The 20,924-nt window shown below is 53.1% G+C and overlaps 1 protein-coding gene across 1 annotated transcript; it reads right to left on the bottom strand.

The window, feature by feature from the left end:
• Positions 1–11,827: 11,827 nt before the first annotated feature.
• Positions 11,828–15,458, bottom strand: AOC1 (amine oxidase copper containing 1). Its single transcript, XM_002915497.3, has 4 exons — positions 13,874–15,458; positions 12,991–13,276; positions 12,551–12,683; positions 11,828–12,138 (listed from the first exon to the last, which is right to left on the bottom strand). The coding sequence occupies exons 1-4, from the start codon at positions 15,456–15,458 to the stop codon at positions 11,869–11,871; spliced, it is 2,274 nt and encodes a 757-aa protein (XP_002915543.1). The 3' UTR covers positions 11,828–11,868.
• Between the last annotated feature and the right edge of the window lie 5,466 nt (positions 15,459–20,924).

Below are 20,924 nucleotides of genomic sequence, written 5' to 3'. Positions count from 1 at the left end.
TACCCTATGACCCAGCCATTGCACTACTGGGTGTTTACCCCAAAGATACAGACGTAGTAAAGAGAAGGGCCATATGCACCCCAATGTTCATAGCTGCATTGTCCACAATAGCCAAATCATGGAAGGAGCCGAGATGCCCTTCAACAGATGACTGGATTAAGAAGCTGTGGTCCATATATACAATGGAATATTACTCAGCTATCAGAAAGAACGAATTCTCAACATTTGCTGCAACATGGACGGCACTGGAGGAGATAATGCTAAGTGAAATAAGTCAAGCAGAGAAAGACAATTATCATATGATTTCTCTCATCTATGGAACATAAGAACTAGGAGGATCGGTAGGGGAAGAAAGGGATAAAGAAAAGGGGGGTAATCAGAAGGGGGAATGAAACATGAGAGACTATGGACTATGAGAAACAAACTGAGGGCTTCAGAGGGGAGGGGGGTGGGGGAATGGGATAGACTGGTGATGGGTAGTAAGGAGGGCACGTATTGCATGGTGCACTGGGTGTTATACGCAACTAATGAAGCATCGAACTTTACATCGGAATCCGGGGATGTACTGTATGGTGATTAACATAATATAATAAAAAATCATTAAAAAAAAAAGAAACTCACATAAGTGAAAAGACTGAAGAGAAATATATGGAAATGAGGGATTATAGGTGATTTTGAATGATCTGCTTATATTTTTGTGTTTTCAAATTTTTCTCCAATGAGCACATGATTACTTTTATAATCTTTAAAATATGTTTTATGGAAACAAAAAAATTCAGTGTGACTCAGCCGTCCAGGCTGCCAAGAAGGCTCGCGTGGTCTTTGGCCGCGTTCGCGGGAATTGGGTGCTCGGAGTCTGAGGTACGCCCGCAGGGTTTGACACCGGCCAGACCCTGTCGAGATCAGCGTTTTGTTTTGCCCTGAGCAGAGGTAACCATGGGGACCTTAAATGTCAAGTCCAAACAAGAACGTGCCAAGTGTTCAAAGGCCTCTAAACCTAGAGGAAAGCAGGGCGGAGCAGGGACGGGGATTGGGAGCCGCAGGGGAGCCCCAGCCGGGTGGGCGGCCAGACAGGGGAGAGAAGAGATGGAGGCAGAGATGGGGAGGGAGACAGAGACAGACGGAGGGAGGGAGAGGAATATCAGCTTGGGGAGGGGGCTTCTATCGAAGCCCGTCTCACCTTGGCTCATCCACTGCTTTTCTCGTGCCTGATACCTGGCACGGAAGTACTTCCGGACACTGCGCTTCCCCACCCAACCTAGAGGTTGAGTCGGAGACACAGAATTCTTAGAGATCCTGCCCGTTGCCCCCGGGTCCTTGGGTCTGGCCAGTGGGTGTCCTTCAGGGAAGTTTGGCAGACTGGCACCAGGGACAGAATCACCCCCTCTGTGCTGGGCCCGCAGCACCCCCCGGGGGGCCTTGAGCCCTGCGAGTGGAGAGCCAGGTCCGGGGCTCTGGAAGACAGCACATCTGTCCTTCTCTACCAGCTGGTCCTGTAACCTGCCTTCCCAGGGAGCGGTGCCCAAATGGCATTTCAAAGCAGTCTCTTCCTTCTTAACCTTGTTCAGGCTGGTTTTATCACTTGCCGCCAAAGAGGTCTTGAGTCACGCAACATGACAGATGGTAGCAGTAAAGAGGAGCTACGAGAGGCTCTGGGGAGAAGGTGGCCTGTGAAGGACCTCGTGGAAGATGTGTCCCCTGGAGGGCCAGTGCCTTGGCCAGAGTGCGCTCTCCCTGTTGGCTCTCTCTCTGTCTGTCACTGTCTCTGTCTCTGTCTCTCTCATTTTCTCAGACCCAGTATCTGACTTCGGCCTCTCCTTTCAAGGTCCCTTCTCCACCTGCCTCTTCCTTTGCCCAAGCAGAGGCGCTGTCCCCTGGGTCCCCCCGCTTCTCAGTTCACCTGCCCCAGCCTACCTGCCACCCTCCACTCCCGAGCCCCACTTTCTCCCATCCGTGGTCAATTCCCCCACTCCCCAGTATTCAACAATAGGCCTCCCCTCCCTGGAGGGATGCTGGCACCAGCTCCAGACCCAAGCTGAAGCCCCAACAGCTGCTCCTTCTCCTTCCTTCTTTACATCCCCTCAACACACCCAGGTACCTTACCTTCTGGATTGTCCTGGAATCTGCCTTTCACCTCTGCTCCCATTTAGTCTCTCGTCATCTCTTGCTTGAGTATTTTCAGACTTCTAAATGATCTCTCTGCCTCCATTCTTCTTCCTCCCAAACCCACCCTCCCGGGTGAGACTGTACAATCCCATCGTGCCTCTGCCCTGGGGAGGGCCCTGCCAAGCACCCCAGCAGCCCCGAGTCAATCCCGAGGCCAAGGCCATGGGCCTCCCAGCCTCCACAATCACACCGGTTCCTACAGTTCCCTGCTCAGAGGCTCAGAGTGTGACGTTTTTCTCCTCTAGGTCTCTGCTCAGGCTGTCACCCTCTAGGCCCTTCCCTCCCTGCCTGGTCTGCTCTGCCTCGTCAGTGAGACAGACTCTCTGCCAGACCCTCCTTCACAGCCAGCTGCACCCCTGCCGCACCCAAATACCTGCGGAGGAAGAGTTTCTGCCTTTCTACCGTGATTTCCAGTTATTTCCTCAGAAATCAGTGCTTCCCACGAAGCCACGCGTGCTTCAAGGGCTGGGGCCTCTAGTGTGGTTTAGAGCCAGGATGCCACAGCTTTCTGCAAATACCAAAGGAAACCACGGGGTTCAGGAAGGAAGGAAAGGCCACTGAGCCCTGTGTGGCCAGGCAGCCAGGGCGTGGCTGGGCGTGCTGTGAGTGCCAGGACCAGGGTTAACGCTCTGCGGGGGCTTTGCTGTTACAGACCTGTCCTGGGTGGGAGGCCCTGGAGCTGGGGGCCGGGAATTATCCTTAGGAGTAAGAGCTGTCTGGTCTTTGGAGAGGTCTCTAAGCCGGGGACTCTCCTGTCCAGCCTGAGGGACAGGAGGAGGTGGGCAGCTCCCTCCAGCACAGAAAGGAGCCATCTTGCCCATCACTGAGCTGGAGACATCAGAGCAGAGTGGAAATTCATCATCGATTAAGTGCTTGCTGTGTTCCAGCCCTGGGAGGGGTCCCCCCGGGGTGGCAGAATCAGCCCTGAGCTTCAGCCTAGTGAGGCAGTCAGCTGAGCAGGCCAGGAAACGGGGGCCACGTGGTGAGAGCAGCCAGGCAAACATGGGCTGCCCAGGGAGTGTGGCAGAGGGCTGGGCATTCTCCAGGCCCTGTTCTCACACAGCCTCTCTCCTGGGGCGGGAGGCCCACGCAGACGGAGGAGGATAAAGGAGGGTAGGTACTTTCTGATGGTGAGGATGAGGAAAGTAGGCTGCTTTGACAGTGTGTCGAGGTGTGGCTTCCACAGAGAAAGCCTCTTGGGAAGTGACATTTGAGCTGACACCTAAAGAATGGGACAGGACCAGCTACTCAAAAGGCCATGGGAGGCAGACTCAGGAGAGGCAACAAGAAGGTACAAAGGGCCTGAGGCTTTGGTCCTGCTGGAAAATGCAGATACTAATACCTACCTGCATTAGTCAGCTATTATCATAACAATGCTATATAACAAATAGTCCTCAGACTCAGTGACTGATAGCAGAACCAGTCTTTCTTCTCAAACTCAGGGGTCTCAGATGACTGTGGTTTGGCTGATCCAGGGTGGGCTGTGGGTAGCCTGGGTTTGGACTGAGTTCAGGTGTGATCCTCCTGTCGGTTCTGAGACACAGGCTGAAGGCGTTCTGGAGGAGGCTCTCCTCACCCTGAGTTTCTGGAGAGCAGGCAAGGAGCCAAAGCATGCCAGCACATTTAATGGTTCTGTTTATGTTCAGGCCACTAACATTCCACTGGCCAACGCACGTCACGTGGTCTAGTTCAGCGTCAGTGGAGTGGGGGAGTGCATCCTGGAGGAATGTGAATATTTGCCGAATAATTACCCAGTTAGTACCACTGCCTCAGAGAGTTGCTGTGGGATAAGAGGTGTCAGGACTTGTCTGAGCACATGGTAGTGAGGGCTCATTAGGTGCTAACCATTATTGGGAGGACGTAAGGACAGGACATACCCCGAATGTTTTGATAAATCATGTTGAAGATTTTCGTGTTTGGATTTTTCCCCGAGGACAGTGGGGAGCTATTGATGCTTTGATTGGAAGGGTAACATTGTTTGATTTGGATTTTAGGGTGATCCCTCTGGGAGCACAGTTGAGGATAGTCTGGAGAGGGTGAGACGGGAGCACACCTCAGGCTGGGGATGGTGAGCGGGAAGTCACCATGGGAAAGGCAAGGTGGCATGAATTCAAGAAACGTTAACAAGGTGGTCTATAGACTAAAGAGATGGAGTGTGGAGGGGAGGGAAGTGCTCTGGACAGCTTCTGGTTCTTGGCTTGGGTGCCAGGGACATGATGATGAGATCCTCCAGCCGAGGAGCACAGAAGGAGCAGGTGGCTGGGGCATGGGGCAGGGAGGGATGAGCTGGCTTGGACACGTTGGAGGTGAGCTTCTTGCTGGACATGCAGATCTTGGAATTTAGGAGGAGAATCTGGCCATGGGACATGCATTTGGGAGTCATCAACGAAGCTAGGCAGTGAGGGAGTCCTCAGTCATCCCAGTTTCCAGGGGTTGGAAAATAAGCTGTGATGGTCTAAAGGAATTTTCAGTGGCATACACTATGTGGCTGATACTGCTAGTTCCTTTCAGCTCTCCATTCTCACATTCTTCTTCCAAACTGATCCCTGACATTATTTGGGGGGTAGCAATGCTCACGTAAAAGACTCCAGGCGCCAGGCTCCCTGTGTAGCCGATGAGTTGTAAGTAGAAGTAATGGCTCTGAATTCTGGGACAGTTCTTTGGAGCATAGGGCCATGCCTTTCTCTATCCTACAGCCTGGTAGTCAGATGCGATGGCTGGAGCTCTGGCAGCCACTTTGGACTAGGAAGCTGAGAGCCATATCTGAGGTGGGTGCAGTGAAAAGAAAGGAGGTTGCATCTTGGACACATTCATGGAGCTCCTATCCCAGCCCTGGGCTGCTTTTTTACAGAGAAACAAATAAAACCTCTCGTCGAGCCACTGTTGTATTTTTTCTGTTAAATTCAGCTGAACCTAGTTCTAATGAAAACATGATGATGCTGCGGTATTTGGTCAAGCCATAGCTTGCACCTGGGGGCATTTCCAGTTTGCCGCGTTCATCTTTCATCTCTGCGGGGTTGACAGTGAAACCCCGCGGCCTGATGGAGATGGCGGGGAAGGCGTGCTGCGCCACCTGGTGGACACATGGCAGACAGCATCCCTTTCCTTGAAGGCAACAACTCAGAGTTTAAAGCGGGGATGCTTTCCTGGGCTGTCTGGCTTTTACCAGCAGCGAGCTGCAGGCCAGCTCGCTAATTTGATCTCAGCGCCAAGGCATCCTTTAGAGGGCGACAAAGTGAGTGCTCCAGAGTCCTGAATGTCAGTGGACCTCCGAGAAGTCCAGGAATTCCTGAGTGTCCTGAGGTGGTCAGCTCAGGTGTGCTCTCAGAAGCTCCTGGGGGCTGTTTCTAGCTGCCCCTGCTGGCGGTGCTCCCCCTCCCCCAGGTTGAGGACTTCCGTACTAAATACAGTGCTCCATGTGACCTCGCATTCTGCAGACTCTGGTCTCAGGGCAATAGTTAAAGCAGGAGAGGAGGCAGTGTGATGACTCACAGCCTTGCGGAGCAGGAAATGAACACCAAGGGAGCCTAACCTGGGAGCAGGCTGGAACAAATGGATTTGCGGTCGTTTGAGTTGCTGGCAAAGTGGGCTCCTGCGGGCGAGCTTATTAATGCTCCCTTCTGCTGACCGCTGCTACGAACCTGAAATGGCCAATGCTGTCAAAAGTAGAGTTCAAACTGCAAAAACGAGTCTTGGAGTTTCAGAAATTCCAGAGATTTGGTGTAAAGGCCCCTGGCCCCTGGGCACACGGCTTTACTAACAGTGGACCACTGACGGTGTGTGACTGGTGCCCCCTTCTTCCTCTGAGTCTGCTTGGTACATAGGGCGGTCTTCCAGCCCTGACCGTGAGCTGCCGTGGGGGGCCTTGGTAATGAGTGTGGCCCTAAGTCACTAAGGGAGGCAGCAGACGCTTTTGCGAGGAGCCCAAAGAAGAGCAGGAAGATGATTTCTCCGGCCTTTAGCCCAGAGCCCAAGTGGAACGCCTGCCGTTTCGGCGGGGTGTGTGTGTTGTGTGGGGAGGTGGGTGCTGTGTGGGTAGCGGTGGAAGTTGGCAGATTGATGTATATCCTTGGTTTTCCCAGGTGGGGCCTGTAAGGCCGGAGTGGGCTGGGGAGGAGAGGAGCGGGGAGACCGAGCGGCCCAGGGTCACGGGCAGTGGGGCAGTGGGTGTGGAGAAGACTGAGCTGCAAGAGGAGATGAGATGGGGGTGGGGGCACGAGAAGCATCCCCAGTCTTGGGTGGACTGGAAGGAAGGAGCTTGGAGTCAGCCTGGCATCTGATGGCCGAAGCACTGGGTCTCCCAGGTTGTGGGACTCGCACAGATTCGAGGGTGTGCATTGCAGAGCTGGGGCCAGGCCTGGCCCTGCACATGGCCCTGGGCCGCTGGGGTTAGAGTCCTACTTCCCAGGATCAGGACCCAGACCACCAGGAAGCCCCTGCTGCCTGCCTCTTTATCCTTTTTATTCTTAAAATGGCAATAGTGAGAAAATTCTTAAAGGAACCCTAGTACCTGTTGGCCGGGAGACAAGGATTTCTATGGGCCCTCATTCCCCGTCTCCCCAGAGCTCCCCTTGCAGGGCTGAGGCCGCCTTCCCCGAAAAGCCTCTACAAGCAACAGGTTCTTCTTTCCTTAAATCTCCTAGCTTCCTCTACTGTTATATAAAGCCACTTAGTTCACTCAAGGCTTTCCCTATTTGCATCTCCACCTGGGAGCCCAGCAGCCACAAACAAAACCACATTCTGTTTTACTTGGGGAGGAAATGTGCTTGGGCTGGAGCAGGGGGGAGGAGAGTGGGGGTGTAAATCCTGGTTTTCTCTCTTCTTTTCTCTCGGTGGGATCTCTGTAGTCTTTTGCAAAGCAGGTTGGGGGCGGGGTGGGGGTGTCTCCTCCCACTCAGAACCCAGCCCTGTGCTTCTCCTTCTGTCAGTGCTCTTGAGAATTGACAGCTTTGCCAAGCCTGGCATGGGGGCGCCCACCAGCGTTTCTTCTCAGGAAGAGCTGGGACTTTGGCCCTGTCTTGGGGGAAAATGCATAGGACCAACCCTGCCCCCTTTTGCCAGGGTTCCAGCCTCTGGCAAGTGCGGGTGGATGGAGGTGTGCATAACAAGGGTCTGTCTCCTGGGGACGTCTGCCACTCCCCCCCCCACCCCCAACTGAACAATCATAGAGATATCTGGGCAGCTCTGAGAGTTTCCCTTTAGCTGACCCTATGTGCTGGGGTCTGCAAGCTGCCAGAGGAACTTGGGCCAGCCTGACCACGTGGGAGGCAAATTATGGGAGGTGCCCATGATTTGAGTGAAAAGATATGCTCACCCCAAAGGGTGCGGTCAGGGCTCCTCCTCCAGGAGATTAACCCCAAGGACCACTGACTGGACGTGACTTTGGGTCTAGATCACCCTGACATTATCTGAGCACCACAGGTCCTGTTTCCTGGGGGCCGACATAGCTGTGAGCCAGTTTACTGAACAACTGGAGCTGGATGGGGTGCAGAGTGGAAATAGAGGGTCCCCCCTCCATTTGCTGCCTTTCAGCTTGTTCCATGGTTCCTGAGACCCTCCCTGGCCCCTCTCCTCTGTTCTGTCACTCTGGGGACAGGCCCTGTGGCTGGGGCTCCTAAGCTACAGCTTCCAGCAGCGGGAAGCCCTGGTGGGAGACTGGGTGGAGAGGGGGAAATGGGTCTTTGTTCTCCTCTCTCTCCAGCTGGGGTCCAGGCGTCTGCAGGGGTCCAGCTCCCACCGCTGAGCCTGGCCACTGGGTCTTTTCCTCTCACTGTCCTGGCTCCTGGGCTGGAAGATTTTCCCTGTTTGCCGGCTGGTTCTTTTATCCTGTTCTTAACGACACTGGGGGCACATCCTACCATCGCTTTTTGATTATGTGATTATGTTCGGGTATTAAACAGCCCCATCAAGTTAATTTAAAATTCCTTTTTTACATCCAATTCAAAGTTTTCCTCTCCTCCCAGTTCAGCCTGACCCCAGGTCCGAGGGTCCTGGCTTGGGGATGAGTCGGGTTGGCTTCCCCTCCCTGCTTGCTCTTCTGCTCAGGCTCCTGAGGGTCAGGCTAGGGTGGGACGGGGATGGAGGGAAAATCACCCTACTGATGTGGCCTGTTCTTGCTATCCTTGGGCTCTGGATGGCAGGTGGCGGATAAGTGAAACCCATTGGTTGAGAACCAATTGGAGAGCAGTGAGCTGTATGAGGACACTCTCCTGCTGGGTGGGGGGCATATCTGCAGAGAGCAGGGAACTTGTGTTTGGAGCTTTGGGGTCTTGTGATGCTCAAAGATGTCGAGACAGTGCATGAAATTCTAGGTCTTATTATACCTGGGGTCCTATGTGCTCAATGTTGTCAGCTTTGGGCTTTATGAAAGATCCATAGACACAAAGGCCCATCCTCTTGGGACTTTATGGTCATTGTTCTCATCCTTCTTTTTAATTAATTAGCTACTTTCGCTGTGAGAGCCAGAGTATCTGCTCAGGCCCACGGTCAAGTCTAAATCTGCTCAGTTACGTCTTGGCCACACATGCTTCGGGCAATGCCCTGCCTTGCCAGCCCAGAGCCTCGTGCCGGGTCACTGATGCATAGCTGCATCGCTGTCCTGCTGACGTGGGTTCCCTTCCCTCTTTCACGTGGGTTGCCTCTGGACCATGGCTGAGAGTTCCAGTGAGGACGTGAGAGCAAATCCACACTGCCCAGCCTGAAGAATTCTCCATGTCAAGGATTGTACTTTTTGACTCCAGATTTTCCATTTAGTTCTTTTATTTATTTTTAAAGATTTATTTATTTATTTGAGAGAGAGAGAGAGAGAGTGGGGAAGGGGCAGATGGAGAAGAGAGAGAATCTCAAGCAGACTCCACACCTACTGCAGAGCCTGACTCGGGGCTTGATCCCACAACCCTGAGCTCACGACCTGAGCCAAAACTTAGAGTCGGACGTCCAACTGACTGTACCATTCAGGTGCCCCTCCATTTGGTTCTTTTAAAAAATAGTTTCTGTCTCTATAGTGATATTCTCTGTTTGCTGAGACTTGTCACAGTTTCATTTACTTCCTCAAGCACAATTTCCCTCTGCTCTTTGGACGCACTTATCATGGCTGCTTTGATGTTTTTGCTCAGTTCTACAGCTGGGTCCCCTCATGGATAGATTTTGTTCTCTGCTCCTCCCCCCACCTCATATGGGGGTCACGCTTTCCTGTTTCTTTGCGTGTCTCATAATTTTTTGTTGTTGTTAAAAACGGATCCTTTTAGATAATATTCTTTTTGTTGTTGTTGCTAATCTATGGGTTAATAATGGAATTTGCCAGATGTTAGAATGATGTTAGGATACAGGATACTCATGATTGGCCTCCAGGCTAACATTGAAGACACTCCTCTTAACTCGAGGAAAATGGAATGAGGGAAAAAAAAAGAATTTTTAAAGAACAGTGAACAGCTTTCCCAGTAAGGCTGAAGGTTAATTAAAAGTAAAAAGTTTCCAAGCGAATGCATTTCCTGGCTCCCCTTCCGAGGGAGTTATTGTCTACTGAACTACTAACCCTTCTTAAGAAGATTAGAATTTCTCCCCTCGTGCTAAAAAATTTGCTCTCTTCCTTTTTCTGTTGTGGACATTCATAATCTTTCGTGTTTTAGTTGTTTCAAAGTTTTAAAACAATGCTCAGAAAATTTCAAAAATTTAAGAAAATGGCTAAGATAAAAATTGTTGTTATTTTAAATATTGTATCCATTGTTACCAAAATGCTGAGTCCAAATCCTGTAATGTTTGTCAAAATGGTGAGTTCAGATGAAAAGCTTAAGATTCACCTTCTTACTGCCGTACAAATAAAAGCTATTCCAGTGGGTTCCTGGACTGTTAAGCACGAGGCAAGTTTCTTTGCTTGATTAACATCCCTTGGGCACCAGGGAACCCAGACTAATGTTGCCCTCGCACAGCCACACCTTCACACCAGATTCCCGGGGTAGGAACAGGCAATCAGAACAATGACAGAGGAAAGCGAGGTCACAGTGAAGGTTAGCTAGGGGTGGGCCCCCAAGCCTAGTGGGTGAGCCCATGTAGCTTCCCTTTAGGGGAGACTACAGCAGATAAGGGAGGTGGGGGGCTGTCCTGGGAGCCCCTCTAAAGCCCAAACCCAAGTCTCAGATCGTCCCACCAGCAGGGTGCATGGCAGGGAGATGAGGGAATGATGGCCACCCCTCCCTCCCACCCCCCAATTCGGGAGGATGATAAAGAATAGGAACGGGAGGGGTAGGCCAACTCTCAGGTGGGAACGGCACCAAGTCTTCATTCAGAGGCGTGATGGAGAGGGAAGAGAAAACCAACCACATCTGTGGGCTGATTACTTTTCCCGTGTCTTCTCCTCTTTCAGATCAGAGGAGAAAGTCTGGGGAGGGAGAGGGACCCGGGAGGAAGCAGCCAGCCTTATCCATCAGTTCCATCAATGAGCAACAAGAGTCCCTCCCTTCCTCCCTCCCTTTCTCTTCTAAAATTTAGATTTAAATTTTTCCAAATGGGTAATACATTCTCATGATTAAGAAAGGAAAACAACTCAGCAAAGGAAAGGAGAAGGCGGGTGGTCAGTGCACTCCCTGGGGCTTGATTTACTTCGAGCACTCCTGCTTCCTCCCCTGTGTCATCCACTTCTCCCCATCACCTACCTTTTGAATGTGTATGTCACCCCCCCGCCCCGCCCCAGCTCATATTGCAGTCCTAACACTCAATGTGATCCTATTAGGACTTGGGGCCTTTGGCAAGGTGCTTAGGTCAGAAGGATGGAGCCGTCGTGAATGGGATCAGTGTTCTTATAAAAGAGACTCCAGAAGGCTCCCTTCCCTTCCACCATGCGAGGACACATCCAGAAATCAGAATCTGCAACCCAGAAGGAGGCCCTCACCCGACCTTGCTGGCACCCTGATCTTGGACTTCCAGCCTCCAGAGCCGTGAGCAGTAGACTTCCGCTGTTCCTAAGGCCCCCAGTCCGTGGGATTTTGTTACAGCAGCCGGACCAGACTAAGATGATGGGCATTAGTTATCTCCTTGCCTGTCTTTCTGGGGTATCTACACCCCGAAGCTCTTCCGCTACCAGTGCAGAGAATGTCCCCACCCATACAATGCCCCAGATTGTGTTGTGTGGCTGTCCGTTGTTTATCTAGACCCGCAGGGTCTCTCTTGTGCATGGACGGCTAGGTTGCCTCCAGACTCTGCGATTACAAACGGCACCACAGTGAATCTGTGCACGTGTCTTTCCCGGGTTTGTAGGGAGCCCTCTGGGGTAAAGCCCTGGGATTGGATCAGTGTGTCCAGAGTAGAGGTGTGGGCAGTTTTGCCCGTTTTCTGTAACGTCCTCCTATGGCCGCACAAATTTGCCTGCCCCTTGATGACATCCCAGGGTCCCTGCAGACCTGTGAGAGGGAGCTGCCAGTCTGTTTTTTAAAACCAATCTGATAGGTGAATCTAGTATTTCAGTGAGCGTCACTTGCCTTAGTGATGGAGGTCTTTTCTGGGGTGGAGTAGACCAAGGTGGAGGGAGGTCAAGGCCACCTGCTTTCTCATCTGGGTGCGTCCTACACGCAGAGCCTGCTGCGCGGCCTCCCCCACCGTGCCCCCCCCAAAGAAGCAGCACACGGAGCTGAGCCCTGAGGGCTTTATTGTCCATCCCTGGGGGGCACCTGGGCTTCTAGGTGGGGTTAGTTGGGGGCAGAGGGTCCTTCACACAGGCCTGTAGGTTCCATTGTAGCTAAAAGGCTCAGGCATCAAGCAGTCCCCCTCTACCTTCGGGATCCAGCGCTGGATGTAGTTGGGACCACTGTCCCGGGGCCACACGATCACGGTGTCTCTGGACGCCAGTGATGGGTCCTCGGCGAAGAAGTTGAAAGGCCGGAGCAGGAAGCCCACAGAGTTCCCGGGTGTGGCTGTGTTAGGGATGTCTTCTGAGTGGGGGATGTGCAGGAAGCCTACGGTGACCCAGGCCACCAAGTCCTGTGGGAGACAGTGGCGGGCAAGCTCTAAGGAGGCTCAGAGGGGAAGGGTGAGCAACCGCTGAGCTGGGAATGGGCAGACCGCTGATCTGGGGCTCCACACGGCCAGCTGTGCTCTCCACCCTGGGACCCCACACAGATCTGGTCTTCAGCTAAGGATGGAGGAAGGCAGGGCCTGTACCTTTTCTCTCTCTCTCTCTCTTTTTTTTTTTTTAATTTATTTGAGAGAGTGAGAGAGCACACGCACGAGCTGGGGGGAGGGGCCGAGAGAGAGAGAGAGAATCTCAAGCAGACTCCCTACTGAGCACAGAGCCTGACATGGGGCTTGATCCCACGACCCTGAGATCATAACCTGAGTGGAAATCAAGAGTCAGACACTTAACCAAACTGAGCCCCCAGGGGCCCCCCTGTACCTCGTTTTCGATGTTCTCATTGTTGCGAAGAAACTCCTCGAAGACCACAGGTGGGTCCCAGGGGTCGTTCTGGTTGTAGATACTGCTGCTGTGTACCTCGGACTCCCGGTACTTGGTCACGGCCAGGGGGTACCTGCCCAGAAGAGAAGCCAGCTGGCTCTGGGTGCCACGGCGCCTCTCAGCCCTCCCAGAGACATCAGCAGGGTCAACGGTGGGGGAAAGTGACAGTCTTCCCCCCACCGTGAGATCATCTGGGGGTCAGCCAGACGGACCAACCGTCCACCAAGGCTCAGGGGCGCCGCACGGCTCTCTCCTCCCCCTCCCCCAACACGGAGACCCGGGTCTAGAAAACACACACACACGTTCACGGGCCCAGCTACACCACCACACAGACTCAGACTCTCAAAGACAGACACAGGAATCCTAGCTCCCTGCCTTACCTGGCCCAGGTGACCGCCCGCTCCTCCTGCCAGCCCACGGGCAGCGCCTGGTCGGCCGTGGAGCGGACCTGCAGCCGGTAGCTGCGCTCGTGGCCCCAGCGGTTCTCCTCGGCGCTCGTGAAGAGCAGGTACTTGGGCAGAGTCTGTCCGAAGCGGAAGGCCGCCTGGCGCTCCCGGTGGTAACGTGTCTGCTTCAGGGTTGGCTGGACCAGGTGGTGTCTTGGGCTCCAGGGGTTGGTGATGTTTTCTAGCTTCATCTGCAGGGTCTGGAAGCTATTCTTGGTGCCTGCAGGTGTGCGGGAAGAAGGACAATGAGAACGAAGTCCCCTGACCTGAAATACCCTCATTTCTGTGCCGGGATCTCCATCCCAGACCACGTCCAAGAGCAAACCATCAGGAGTGGAGCGGAGAGTCGTTGGGGATAAGCGCTGAGCTAGCTGTAGTGTAGAGGGAAGGAATTAAAACCAAAAAAACCAACAGAGGGATTCGAAGACAACTCAGAGTCAGCCAAAGCCTGTCATGATGCCCCCACCATGTTTCATGGTGAGATCGTTAACCCAGGAGACAATGAGTATTGTGGACGACAGTCCGAGGCAGCGACATTTCTTACACTCCTAGGCGTTGTCCCCACCCCCAACCCCACATGTGCACCGCTCTGTCCCCTCCCCCCTTTGGGGGTCAAGGAGCCCCACTGCCCGCATCCAGGGCCACGGACATGCTGATCCCTTCCGCTGCTTCTCAGGGACACACAGACATCTAGCACTGCAGTTTGCAGAGAAGCACGCTAGGCTCCTGATTCTGTGCCTCTGGGGAAGGCTCAGCACCATCTCCCGCTGGAAGGCACACGTTTGGCTGGGAGGGTGGTTCCAAGCCCGAGGCCTACCTGCCACGTCCAGGTCCACGCGGTAGTGCACTAAGTGAGTGTGCATGTTGCCGAGCAGGTGCGTGTGCAGGCGGGTCCCATAGCGCAGCCCCTCGGGGGTGTAGAAGGTGGCGTGGACGTAGCCGGTGGCGTGCATCTTGGCCTCCATCACCCCGTTGGGGTAGAAGATGAAGTCCCAGATGTAGTCATAGTTGTAGACCGTCGACGTGGTCCGTAGCACCAGCACCTGGCCTTGCAGTCCCGCATAGAAGTGGAAGCCCCCACTGAAGTTGGAATTGAAGTGTCGCCGAAGGGGCACCCCCGTGGGCATCTCAAAGATGCAGAGGGCTCGGGGGTAGCGCACGGGGTCGTCGGCATCGTAGTGGTGGAGGGCATCCAGGAAGGTGGCCGTGTCCGGGCAGTCGATGCCGGGCGCTAACTCGTGCGTGACGCTGCCCAGCCCCCAGCCCACGTCGATGTAGTTGGTCTGCATGCCCGCGGGCGTGTGCCCTCCGTACAGCGCCACCGCCTCCTGCACGCTCACCTCATAGGCTATGCGCTCGCAGCCGAAGAGCACGTTGAGGATCTGGAGCCCTGAGGACGAGCGCAGCCTGAAGGAGACGCTCCAGCCGCCGTAGAGCACCGTGTTGGCCTCCAGCCTGTAGCGGCGACCTTGGGGCTGGACCAGGCGGGGGCCGTTCACGGGCATGGGGATGGGGAAGTCCCCTCGTGGCTTGTAGGAGGAGAAGAGGGGCGTTTCCTCTGTGCCTTCCCCGCCCTGGGCCTTGGGGGGTATGTCCTCCAGAATCACCACGTCCACCTGCCCCTCCTCGTACTTCTGGGCCAGCTCTTCCGGGCTCTGGTAGAACTTTCCGTTGTACCAGACCAGCTCTACCGTCCAGTCTTGGGCGTGGGTGCTGCTGTGATCCATGAGGAGCTCCAGCCCCGTGGGGTGCAGGAAGTAGCCTTCTACAAAGCGCTGCAAGATGAGCCAGGAGCGGCGCTGGCCGGAGGCCACCCCCCGGGGTGCCACGTCCGTGAACGTCAGGCATCGCGAGTGACAGTCTTGGAAGGAGAAGCCTGTGGTGTGAAGAAAAAATTGGTGCAGGGGCTTGGTGGCCTTCTGCAGGGCCTGGCCCAGGAGGGCGTACTCGGCCCCGGTGATGGGCCTGGAGGCCCAGGAGGTGCGGTGCTCCGCCCTGGGGTGCAGCTCTCGCATGTAGTAGGGCCGTGGCAGGGGCCCCACGGCGAACTCGGTGACATTGGGATGCTCCTGGGCTCCGAAGAAGATGACCGCTCGCGCCTCGCGGACGGGAGGCCTTCCACCTTTGTCCAGAAATTTCAGTACGTGTTGCTTCTTGGGCAGGAACATCTCAATGAGGAATATGGAGTTCTTGGCCATGGTGGGCGCTTGGGAGGGCTCGAGCCTCAGCGGCTCCTGTGACCAGAGGAATCTGCGCACGGCCTTCAGCTCTTGGGCACTCAGGTCCTCAAACACCCTGGCCTTGCTGTGCAGGGTCCGTGATGGGCACTTGGCCGTGGCCAGTGCCTGCAGCACCAGGATGGCGGCGACGGCCCCACCGAGGGCCAGGGTCTCTGGCCGCATGGCTCTGGAATGCAGTAGCGGAGAGGAACTTAGTGGTTGATGGGAGGAAGTGGGTTTCCACTAGGCGGGAGCCTTGGATGGCCATGTCCCCTGGCCTGGTGGTTTTCCTACGGACTCAGCCCCCTCCCTTGGCTGCCCCAGCGGGAGGCAGGCTTCCACAGCAGCTGGGGCCCTAATGCTGTTCAGATCTGTGCTTCCCATCAGTTTTCTAAAAAGATTTTATTTATTCCTATGACAGAGAGAGCAAAAGCAGGGGGAGCGGCAGGTAGAGGGAGAAGCAGATTCCCTGCTAAGCAGGGAGCCCGATGCAGGACTTGATCCAAGGACTCTGGGATCAGGATCTCAGCCGAAGGCAGACGCTTCATGACTGAGCCAGCCAGGTGCCCCCTTCCCATTGATTTTAATTCTGCTCTCTCCTTACAGACCTCCGATAGTCCCGTGGATTTTCTTACCTATACAAACTCATTTTGCCCTTTTCTACGTACTTTCTCAGCACAGCAGAGCCTTGGGCTCTTGCCTCCCCACCTTTAGATTATGGGTAAGCCAAATCCAAACGCCTCAGACTGCTTACTGTGTCATTGAAAATTGACAGCAAAACTTACATTTTTTGATACAATACAATACTTTTTATGAAGATGTGTTTTGAAATTTAGTGTAAAAGTTCAGAGTCAGCTCCAGAGTCGGGCTGCTTGAGCTCCAGTGCTGGTGCAACCTCCCACCCGGACCGGCTGTGTGACCTTGGGCACGTCGCTCAGACTCTCTGGGCCTCCACTTTCTCAATGCACTGGAACTAACAACCTTCTAGAACTGGTGCAAGAAATTAATGGGACAATAAGGATAACGCGTTTAGAACAACGCCCACCTTCTAGGAAGCACTCAGGAAATGCTGGCTACTCTCCTTTTTATTTTTTTATTTTTTTTATTTTTTTATTTTTTAAAGATTTTATTTTTTCATTCATTCGACAGAGATAGAGACAGCCAGCGAGAAAGGGAACACAAGCAGGGGGAGTGGGAGAGGAAGAAGCAGGCTCATAGCAGAAGAGCCTGATGTGGGGCTCGATCCCATAATGCCGGGATCACGCCCTGAGCCGAAGGCAGACGCTTAACCGCTGTGCCACCCAGGCGCCATTACTCTCCTTTTTAAAGTCAACTATGAAGATTCAGTCTGTGATGCCAACACATTTAAAAATGTAAGCAATGTGAAGTGATTCGACTGTGATTAGGCTGTAGTCCTGTGGCTTTGAGGGTGAGGACGGGGTGGCCAGAGGCTTTTTTGGCCCTTCTGATGGGGCCCTCCAGCTACTTGACCCTCCATACAGAGTGGAACCATCCCAGGCATTTGGGGAGATGCCCTTTCCCTTCCATTTTGGGGGGCTGTGGTCAGGGTCTTTGTATCACCCCCCCCGCCCCCCAGGGCTGCCAGCACAGTCCCCTCTGGTTGTCTTGTCTCGTCCACTGGCCCTGGTGGGAAGGCCCAGGGACTCAAGGATCTTGTGTTCTCCAGCCTGAAGGGCATGGGGGACACTTAGGGGCTGCTGGGGTGAATCCAGAGCCCGCAAAAGGATATGGGGTGAGCTTGTGTTCTGCCTCCTTAAAAAAAAAAAACCCACAAAGATTTTGCTTTTTAGAGCAGTTCTAGGATCACAGCAAAATTGAGAAGATGCAGAGATTTCCCAAGCACCTCCCACCCCCACTCACACACCGTTCCCCAGGGTACAGACCCTTCTCCAAAGTGGGACTTTTGTTACTATGAACCCACACTGACACATCGTTTTCACCCGAAGTCCAGAGTCTCCATTAGGGTTCGCTCCTTGTGGTGGACATCTATGGGGTTGCACAAACGTACCAGGACGTGCATCTATCGTTACAGGACCACACAGAACAGTTTCTCTGCCCTAAAAATCCTCGGGCTCCCCCCGTCCACCTGCTCATCCCTCCCTTCCCTCCAACCCCTGGCAGCCACTGATCTTTTTACTGTCTCCATAGTTCTGCCTTTTGCAGAATGTCATACAGTTGGACACACACAGTATGTAGCTCTTCCCAGATTGGTTTCTCTCACTTAGTCATATGCATTTAAGTTCCTCCATGTCTTTTCATGGCCAAGATCCCTGTTTTATAATCTCTTAATTCCAAATTTCTTTCTGCTTTGCTAAGGAGAGAGATGTGTGGGAGATCTGTGGTCCTTTTAACTTGAACTTGGCTGTTCCTTTCACTTTTACCTTTCCTAGTACAATCCTCTATTCCGAAGTCCAAGCAGGCAGCGGGTGAGGAGGATGATGGTGATGAAGCCACAGGAGGAGGGAGAACTTTGTGGCCAGTGAGACCACACATGAAACATGCCCTTCCTCTCTACTTCGCAACCCCAGCACCCTGAGAATGGCATCCAGGCCTTGGCTTCGCCCTTCCTCTCTCGCCCCTGGGCAGTTTATGCCTGCAACCCAGCAGTGCTGTGCCCTGGAGTCCTTCCCTCTGGGTTTCCGCCCCTTGCATTCTGGCTCCCCCCCCCCGCCCCCGCCTCCGTGTCTGTTTCTCCTGCCCCTCTCTCCACACCCTTCTTCCCTTGCTCCCCTCCCTCCAGCCCCCTGCCCACTGGCCCCCCGCACCCCCCATCAGAACGCACCTGTGTGTTCTGCTCTGGGCTGGCCTCTGCTGCCAGCCTTTGTCTCTGACCCCTTGAGCTTTATGGCTCTATCGACCCCGCCCTGGAGGGAGGGACAGGGTGGGGCACGGGCTGACCAAGGAGGGGGACCTACAGCTCAGGGGTTCCCCAGTGGGCAGGGGCATGAGGAGGTGCATGGGGCTCTGGCTGCTGCGGTCTGGGGGGCTCCTGTTACCCTTTCGAGGTATCCATGTCTGGAAACTCCCCAGCCCTTCACCACTTTAGTGACCAGGGCCCACTTCTGTTTTCCCAAAAAGCATACTGTCCTCGGTCTGATTCCCTCTCATTCCTCCCGCCGCAGGGACATATTCCCCTAGAGTCGAGTGTCGTCCTCCCTGTTTGCTTGGAACTGTGCCATGCCATGATCTATTAAAGCAGGTGGCAAGTTTCAGAGGTCAGAGATAAACACGGGGGCATGTTTACTAGCAAGTAGCCTCCCCTGAAACAGATCCAAGGGCAGAGACAGGAGCTGGTACAGATGGACCCCAACATCCACAACAGAGAATCTGACCCATGTGTGGAAGAGGGAACCAGAGATAGAATAGCCAGAGAGAGAGAAGCCACTGAGTTAGTCAGAAGGTCTTGTCAGCCATCTCTAGGGGAAAGGAGGGAGGAGCTGCTGGGGACAAAATCAGTCAGGATGGCTGGGGCTCTGGCCCAGAGCAGGGAGGGGGGGAAGGGAAGAAGGGAAACCGGGAGATGTTGGGGGGACGGCACTATGTGGCTCAGGGAGACGGTAAGGTAGATGTGGGCAAAGGAAAGAGCTCCTGGTCAGAGAGAAAGAATAGAATCAGGAATAGTGTGAGGCTTGGAAGAAGATCACCCCCAGATCACCAAGTCTCGATTGCTGGTTCTTTGGTTAATATATGACTTTTGTCTTTCTCATCATTATCTCCCTGCTACTTGCACTGCAAGTCAGTTTGGTATTTAGTGGCAGCTGGATGAAGGAAGGAGAAAACAATTTGTCAACCTGTTATTCTTTTGCAAGTCCAGAAGGCCTTTGATGTCTCCAAGGAAGCGGATTAGCTTTAAATGCTAAGATGATTTATATAATGACTTCCCTTACATCCTTCCTCCTTCATTGGTCTGAAGGGTTGAGACTCGGTTAGTCTCCATTACGGGCTCACCAACTCCATGGAGATTTGAGGATGTTGGATCCAAGGAGAGTTATAGGAACAACTTGACATTGAGAAGTGCTGTCTGTTTCTGTTCCACAAAGGGCATCATATCCAAGATAATGGGGTGAGAACAGATCAGGAGAAGATACTTGTGAAGATTAAAAGAGAAAGGAAAACACACAAAGGAATGAAGCTTGACCCTTAGCTCACACCATCCACAAAAATTAACTCAAAATGGATCGAAGACCTCAATGTAAAAGGCCAAACCATGAAACTCTTAGAAGAAAACATAGGAATAAATCTTCTTGACCTTGGGTTTAGAAGGGGTTCTTAGCCATGACTCAAAAGCACAAACAATGGAAGGAAAAAAGCAGATAAATTGGACCTCGCCAAAACTATAAACTTTTGTATTTTAAAGGACACCATCAAGAAAGTGAAGACGCCCCACCGATATGAGAAACTATTTGCAAATCATGTATCTGATAAAGGACTTGTCTGTAGAACATACAAAGAACCCTGACAGCTCAATAATAGAAAGACAACTCAATGAAGAAAAGGGCAAAGGATCTGAGTATGTATTTCTCCAAAGAAGAGACACAAATGGCCAAAAAGCTCTTGAAAACGATGCTCACCATTGTGAGTTATCACGGAAAAGCAAATCCAAAATCACAATGAGGTATGACGTCACACCAGCTAGAGCGGCTGGAACCAACAAGTCAGAAAGCAAGTGTCAGGGAGGGTGTGGAGAAATCAGAACGCTCACACGCTGCTGGTGGGCACGTAAGTGGAGCAGAGGCCGTGGGGAACAGTCTGGCAGGGCCTCCAGCAATTCAACACAGAGCTGCCGTCTGATCCAGCCACGCCCCTGCTAGGTAACGACCCAGGAGAAATGAAAACATGCCTCCGCAGAGAAACCTGTAACAATTGTTCAGCACACACTTACTCCTCGTAGCCAGAAGTGGAAACAACCCAGAGGTCCATCACCTGATGAATGGATACCCTGTGGAATGTTATCTGGCGTTAAACCAGAGTGAAGTACCGATTCATGCTACAGTGTGGATGAACCTTAAAATCATTCTCCAGGGGCACCTGGGGGGCTCAGTCAGTTGAACGTCTGCCTTCGGCTCAGGTCATGATCTCAGGGTCCTGGGATTGAGCCCTACATTGGGCTCCCTGCTCAGCTGGGACCCCGCTTCTCCCTCTGCCCCTTCTCCTGCTTGTGCTCTCTCTCTCTCTCGAATGAATAAATAAAATCTTTAAAAAAGACATTCTGCTAACTGAAAGTAGCCAGTTAGAAAAGACTACCTATTATATGATTCCATTTAAATTAAATGTTCCAGAATAGACTGATCTACGGAGGCAGAAAGGAGATTAGTGGTCGCCTAGGGCTGGGGGCTGGGTGGGAGTGATAGCTAATGGACATGGAGTTTCTTTTTGAGGGGATGACAAGTTTCTAAATTTGTCGGTGGGAAGGGTTGATTATTCACTTTCTGGGTGAATGGTATGTGAGTAACTCCAGAGTTTTGTTTTGTTATCTTTTTTTTTTTTTAAGTGAGAAGGACTATACCTAGAAAACAGAAGGAAAGCCTATAAATCAGCCAGGAAGAGGAAGCAATCCCACTGGAAACATGAGCAAAGAATCTCAAGGCCACTTACAAAGAGGAAACCCAAAGGGCCCGAGAGCACAGG

The sequence above is a fragment of the Ailuropoda melanoleuca genome, chromosome 1 (assembly GCF_002007445.2).
Source record: "Ailuropoda melanoleuca isolate Jingjing chromosome 1, ASM200744v2, whole genome shotgun sequence".
Lineage (NCBI taxonomy): Eukaryota > Metazoa > Chordata > Mammalia > Carnivora > Ursidae > Ailuropoda > Ailuropoda melanoleuca.
This window is presented reverse-complemented; position numbering and strand designations above follow the sequence as displayed.

Excerpts from the sequence above, each read along its gene's own strand:
- AOC1 (XM_002915497.3), bottom strand. The coding sequence starts at position 15,458 with ATGCGGCCAGAGACCCTGGCCCTCGGTGGGGCCGTCGCCGCCATCCTG. Across the intron at positions 13,277-13,873 it reads CGTGGACCTGGACGTGGCAG|GCACCAAGAATAGCTTCCAG; the intron begins GTAGGCCTCGGG and ends GCACACCTGCAG. Across the intron at positions 12,139-12,550 it reads ATGAGAACATCGAAAACGAG|GACTTGGTGGCCTGGGTCAC; the intron begins GTACAGGGGGGC and ends TGTCTCCCACAG.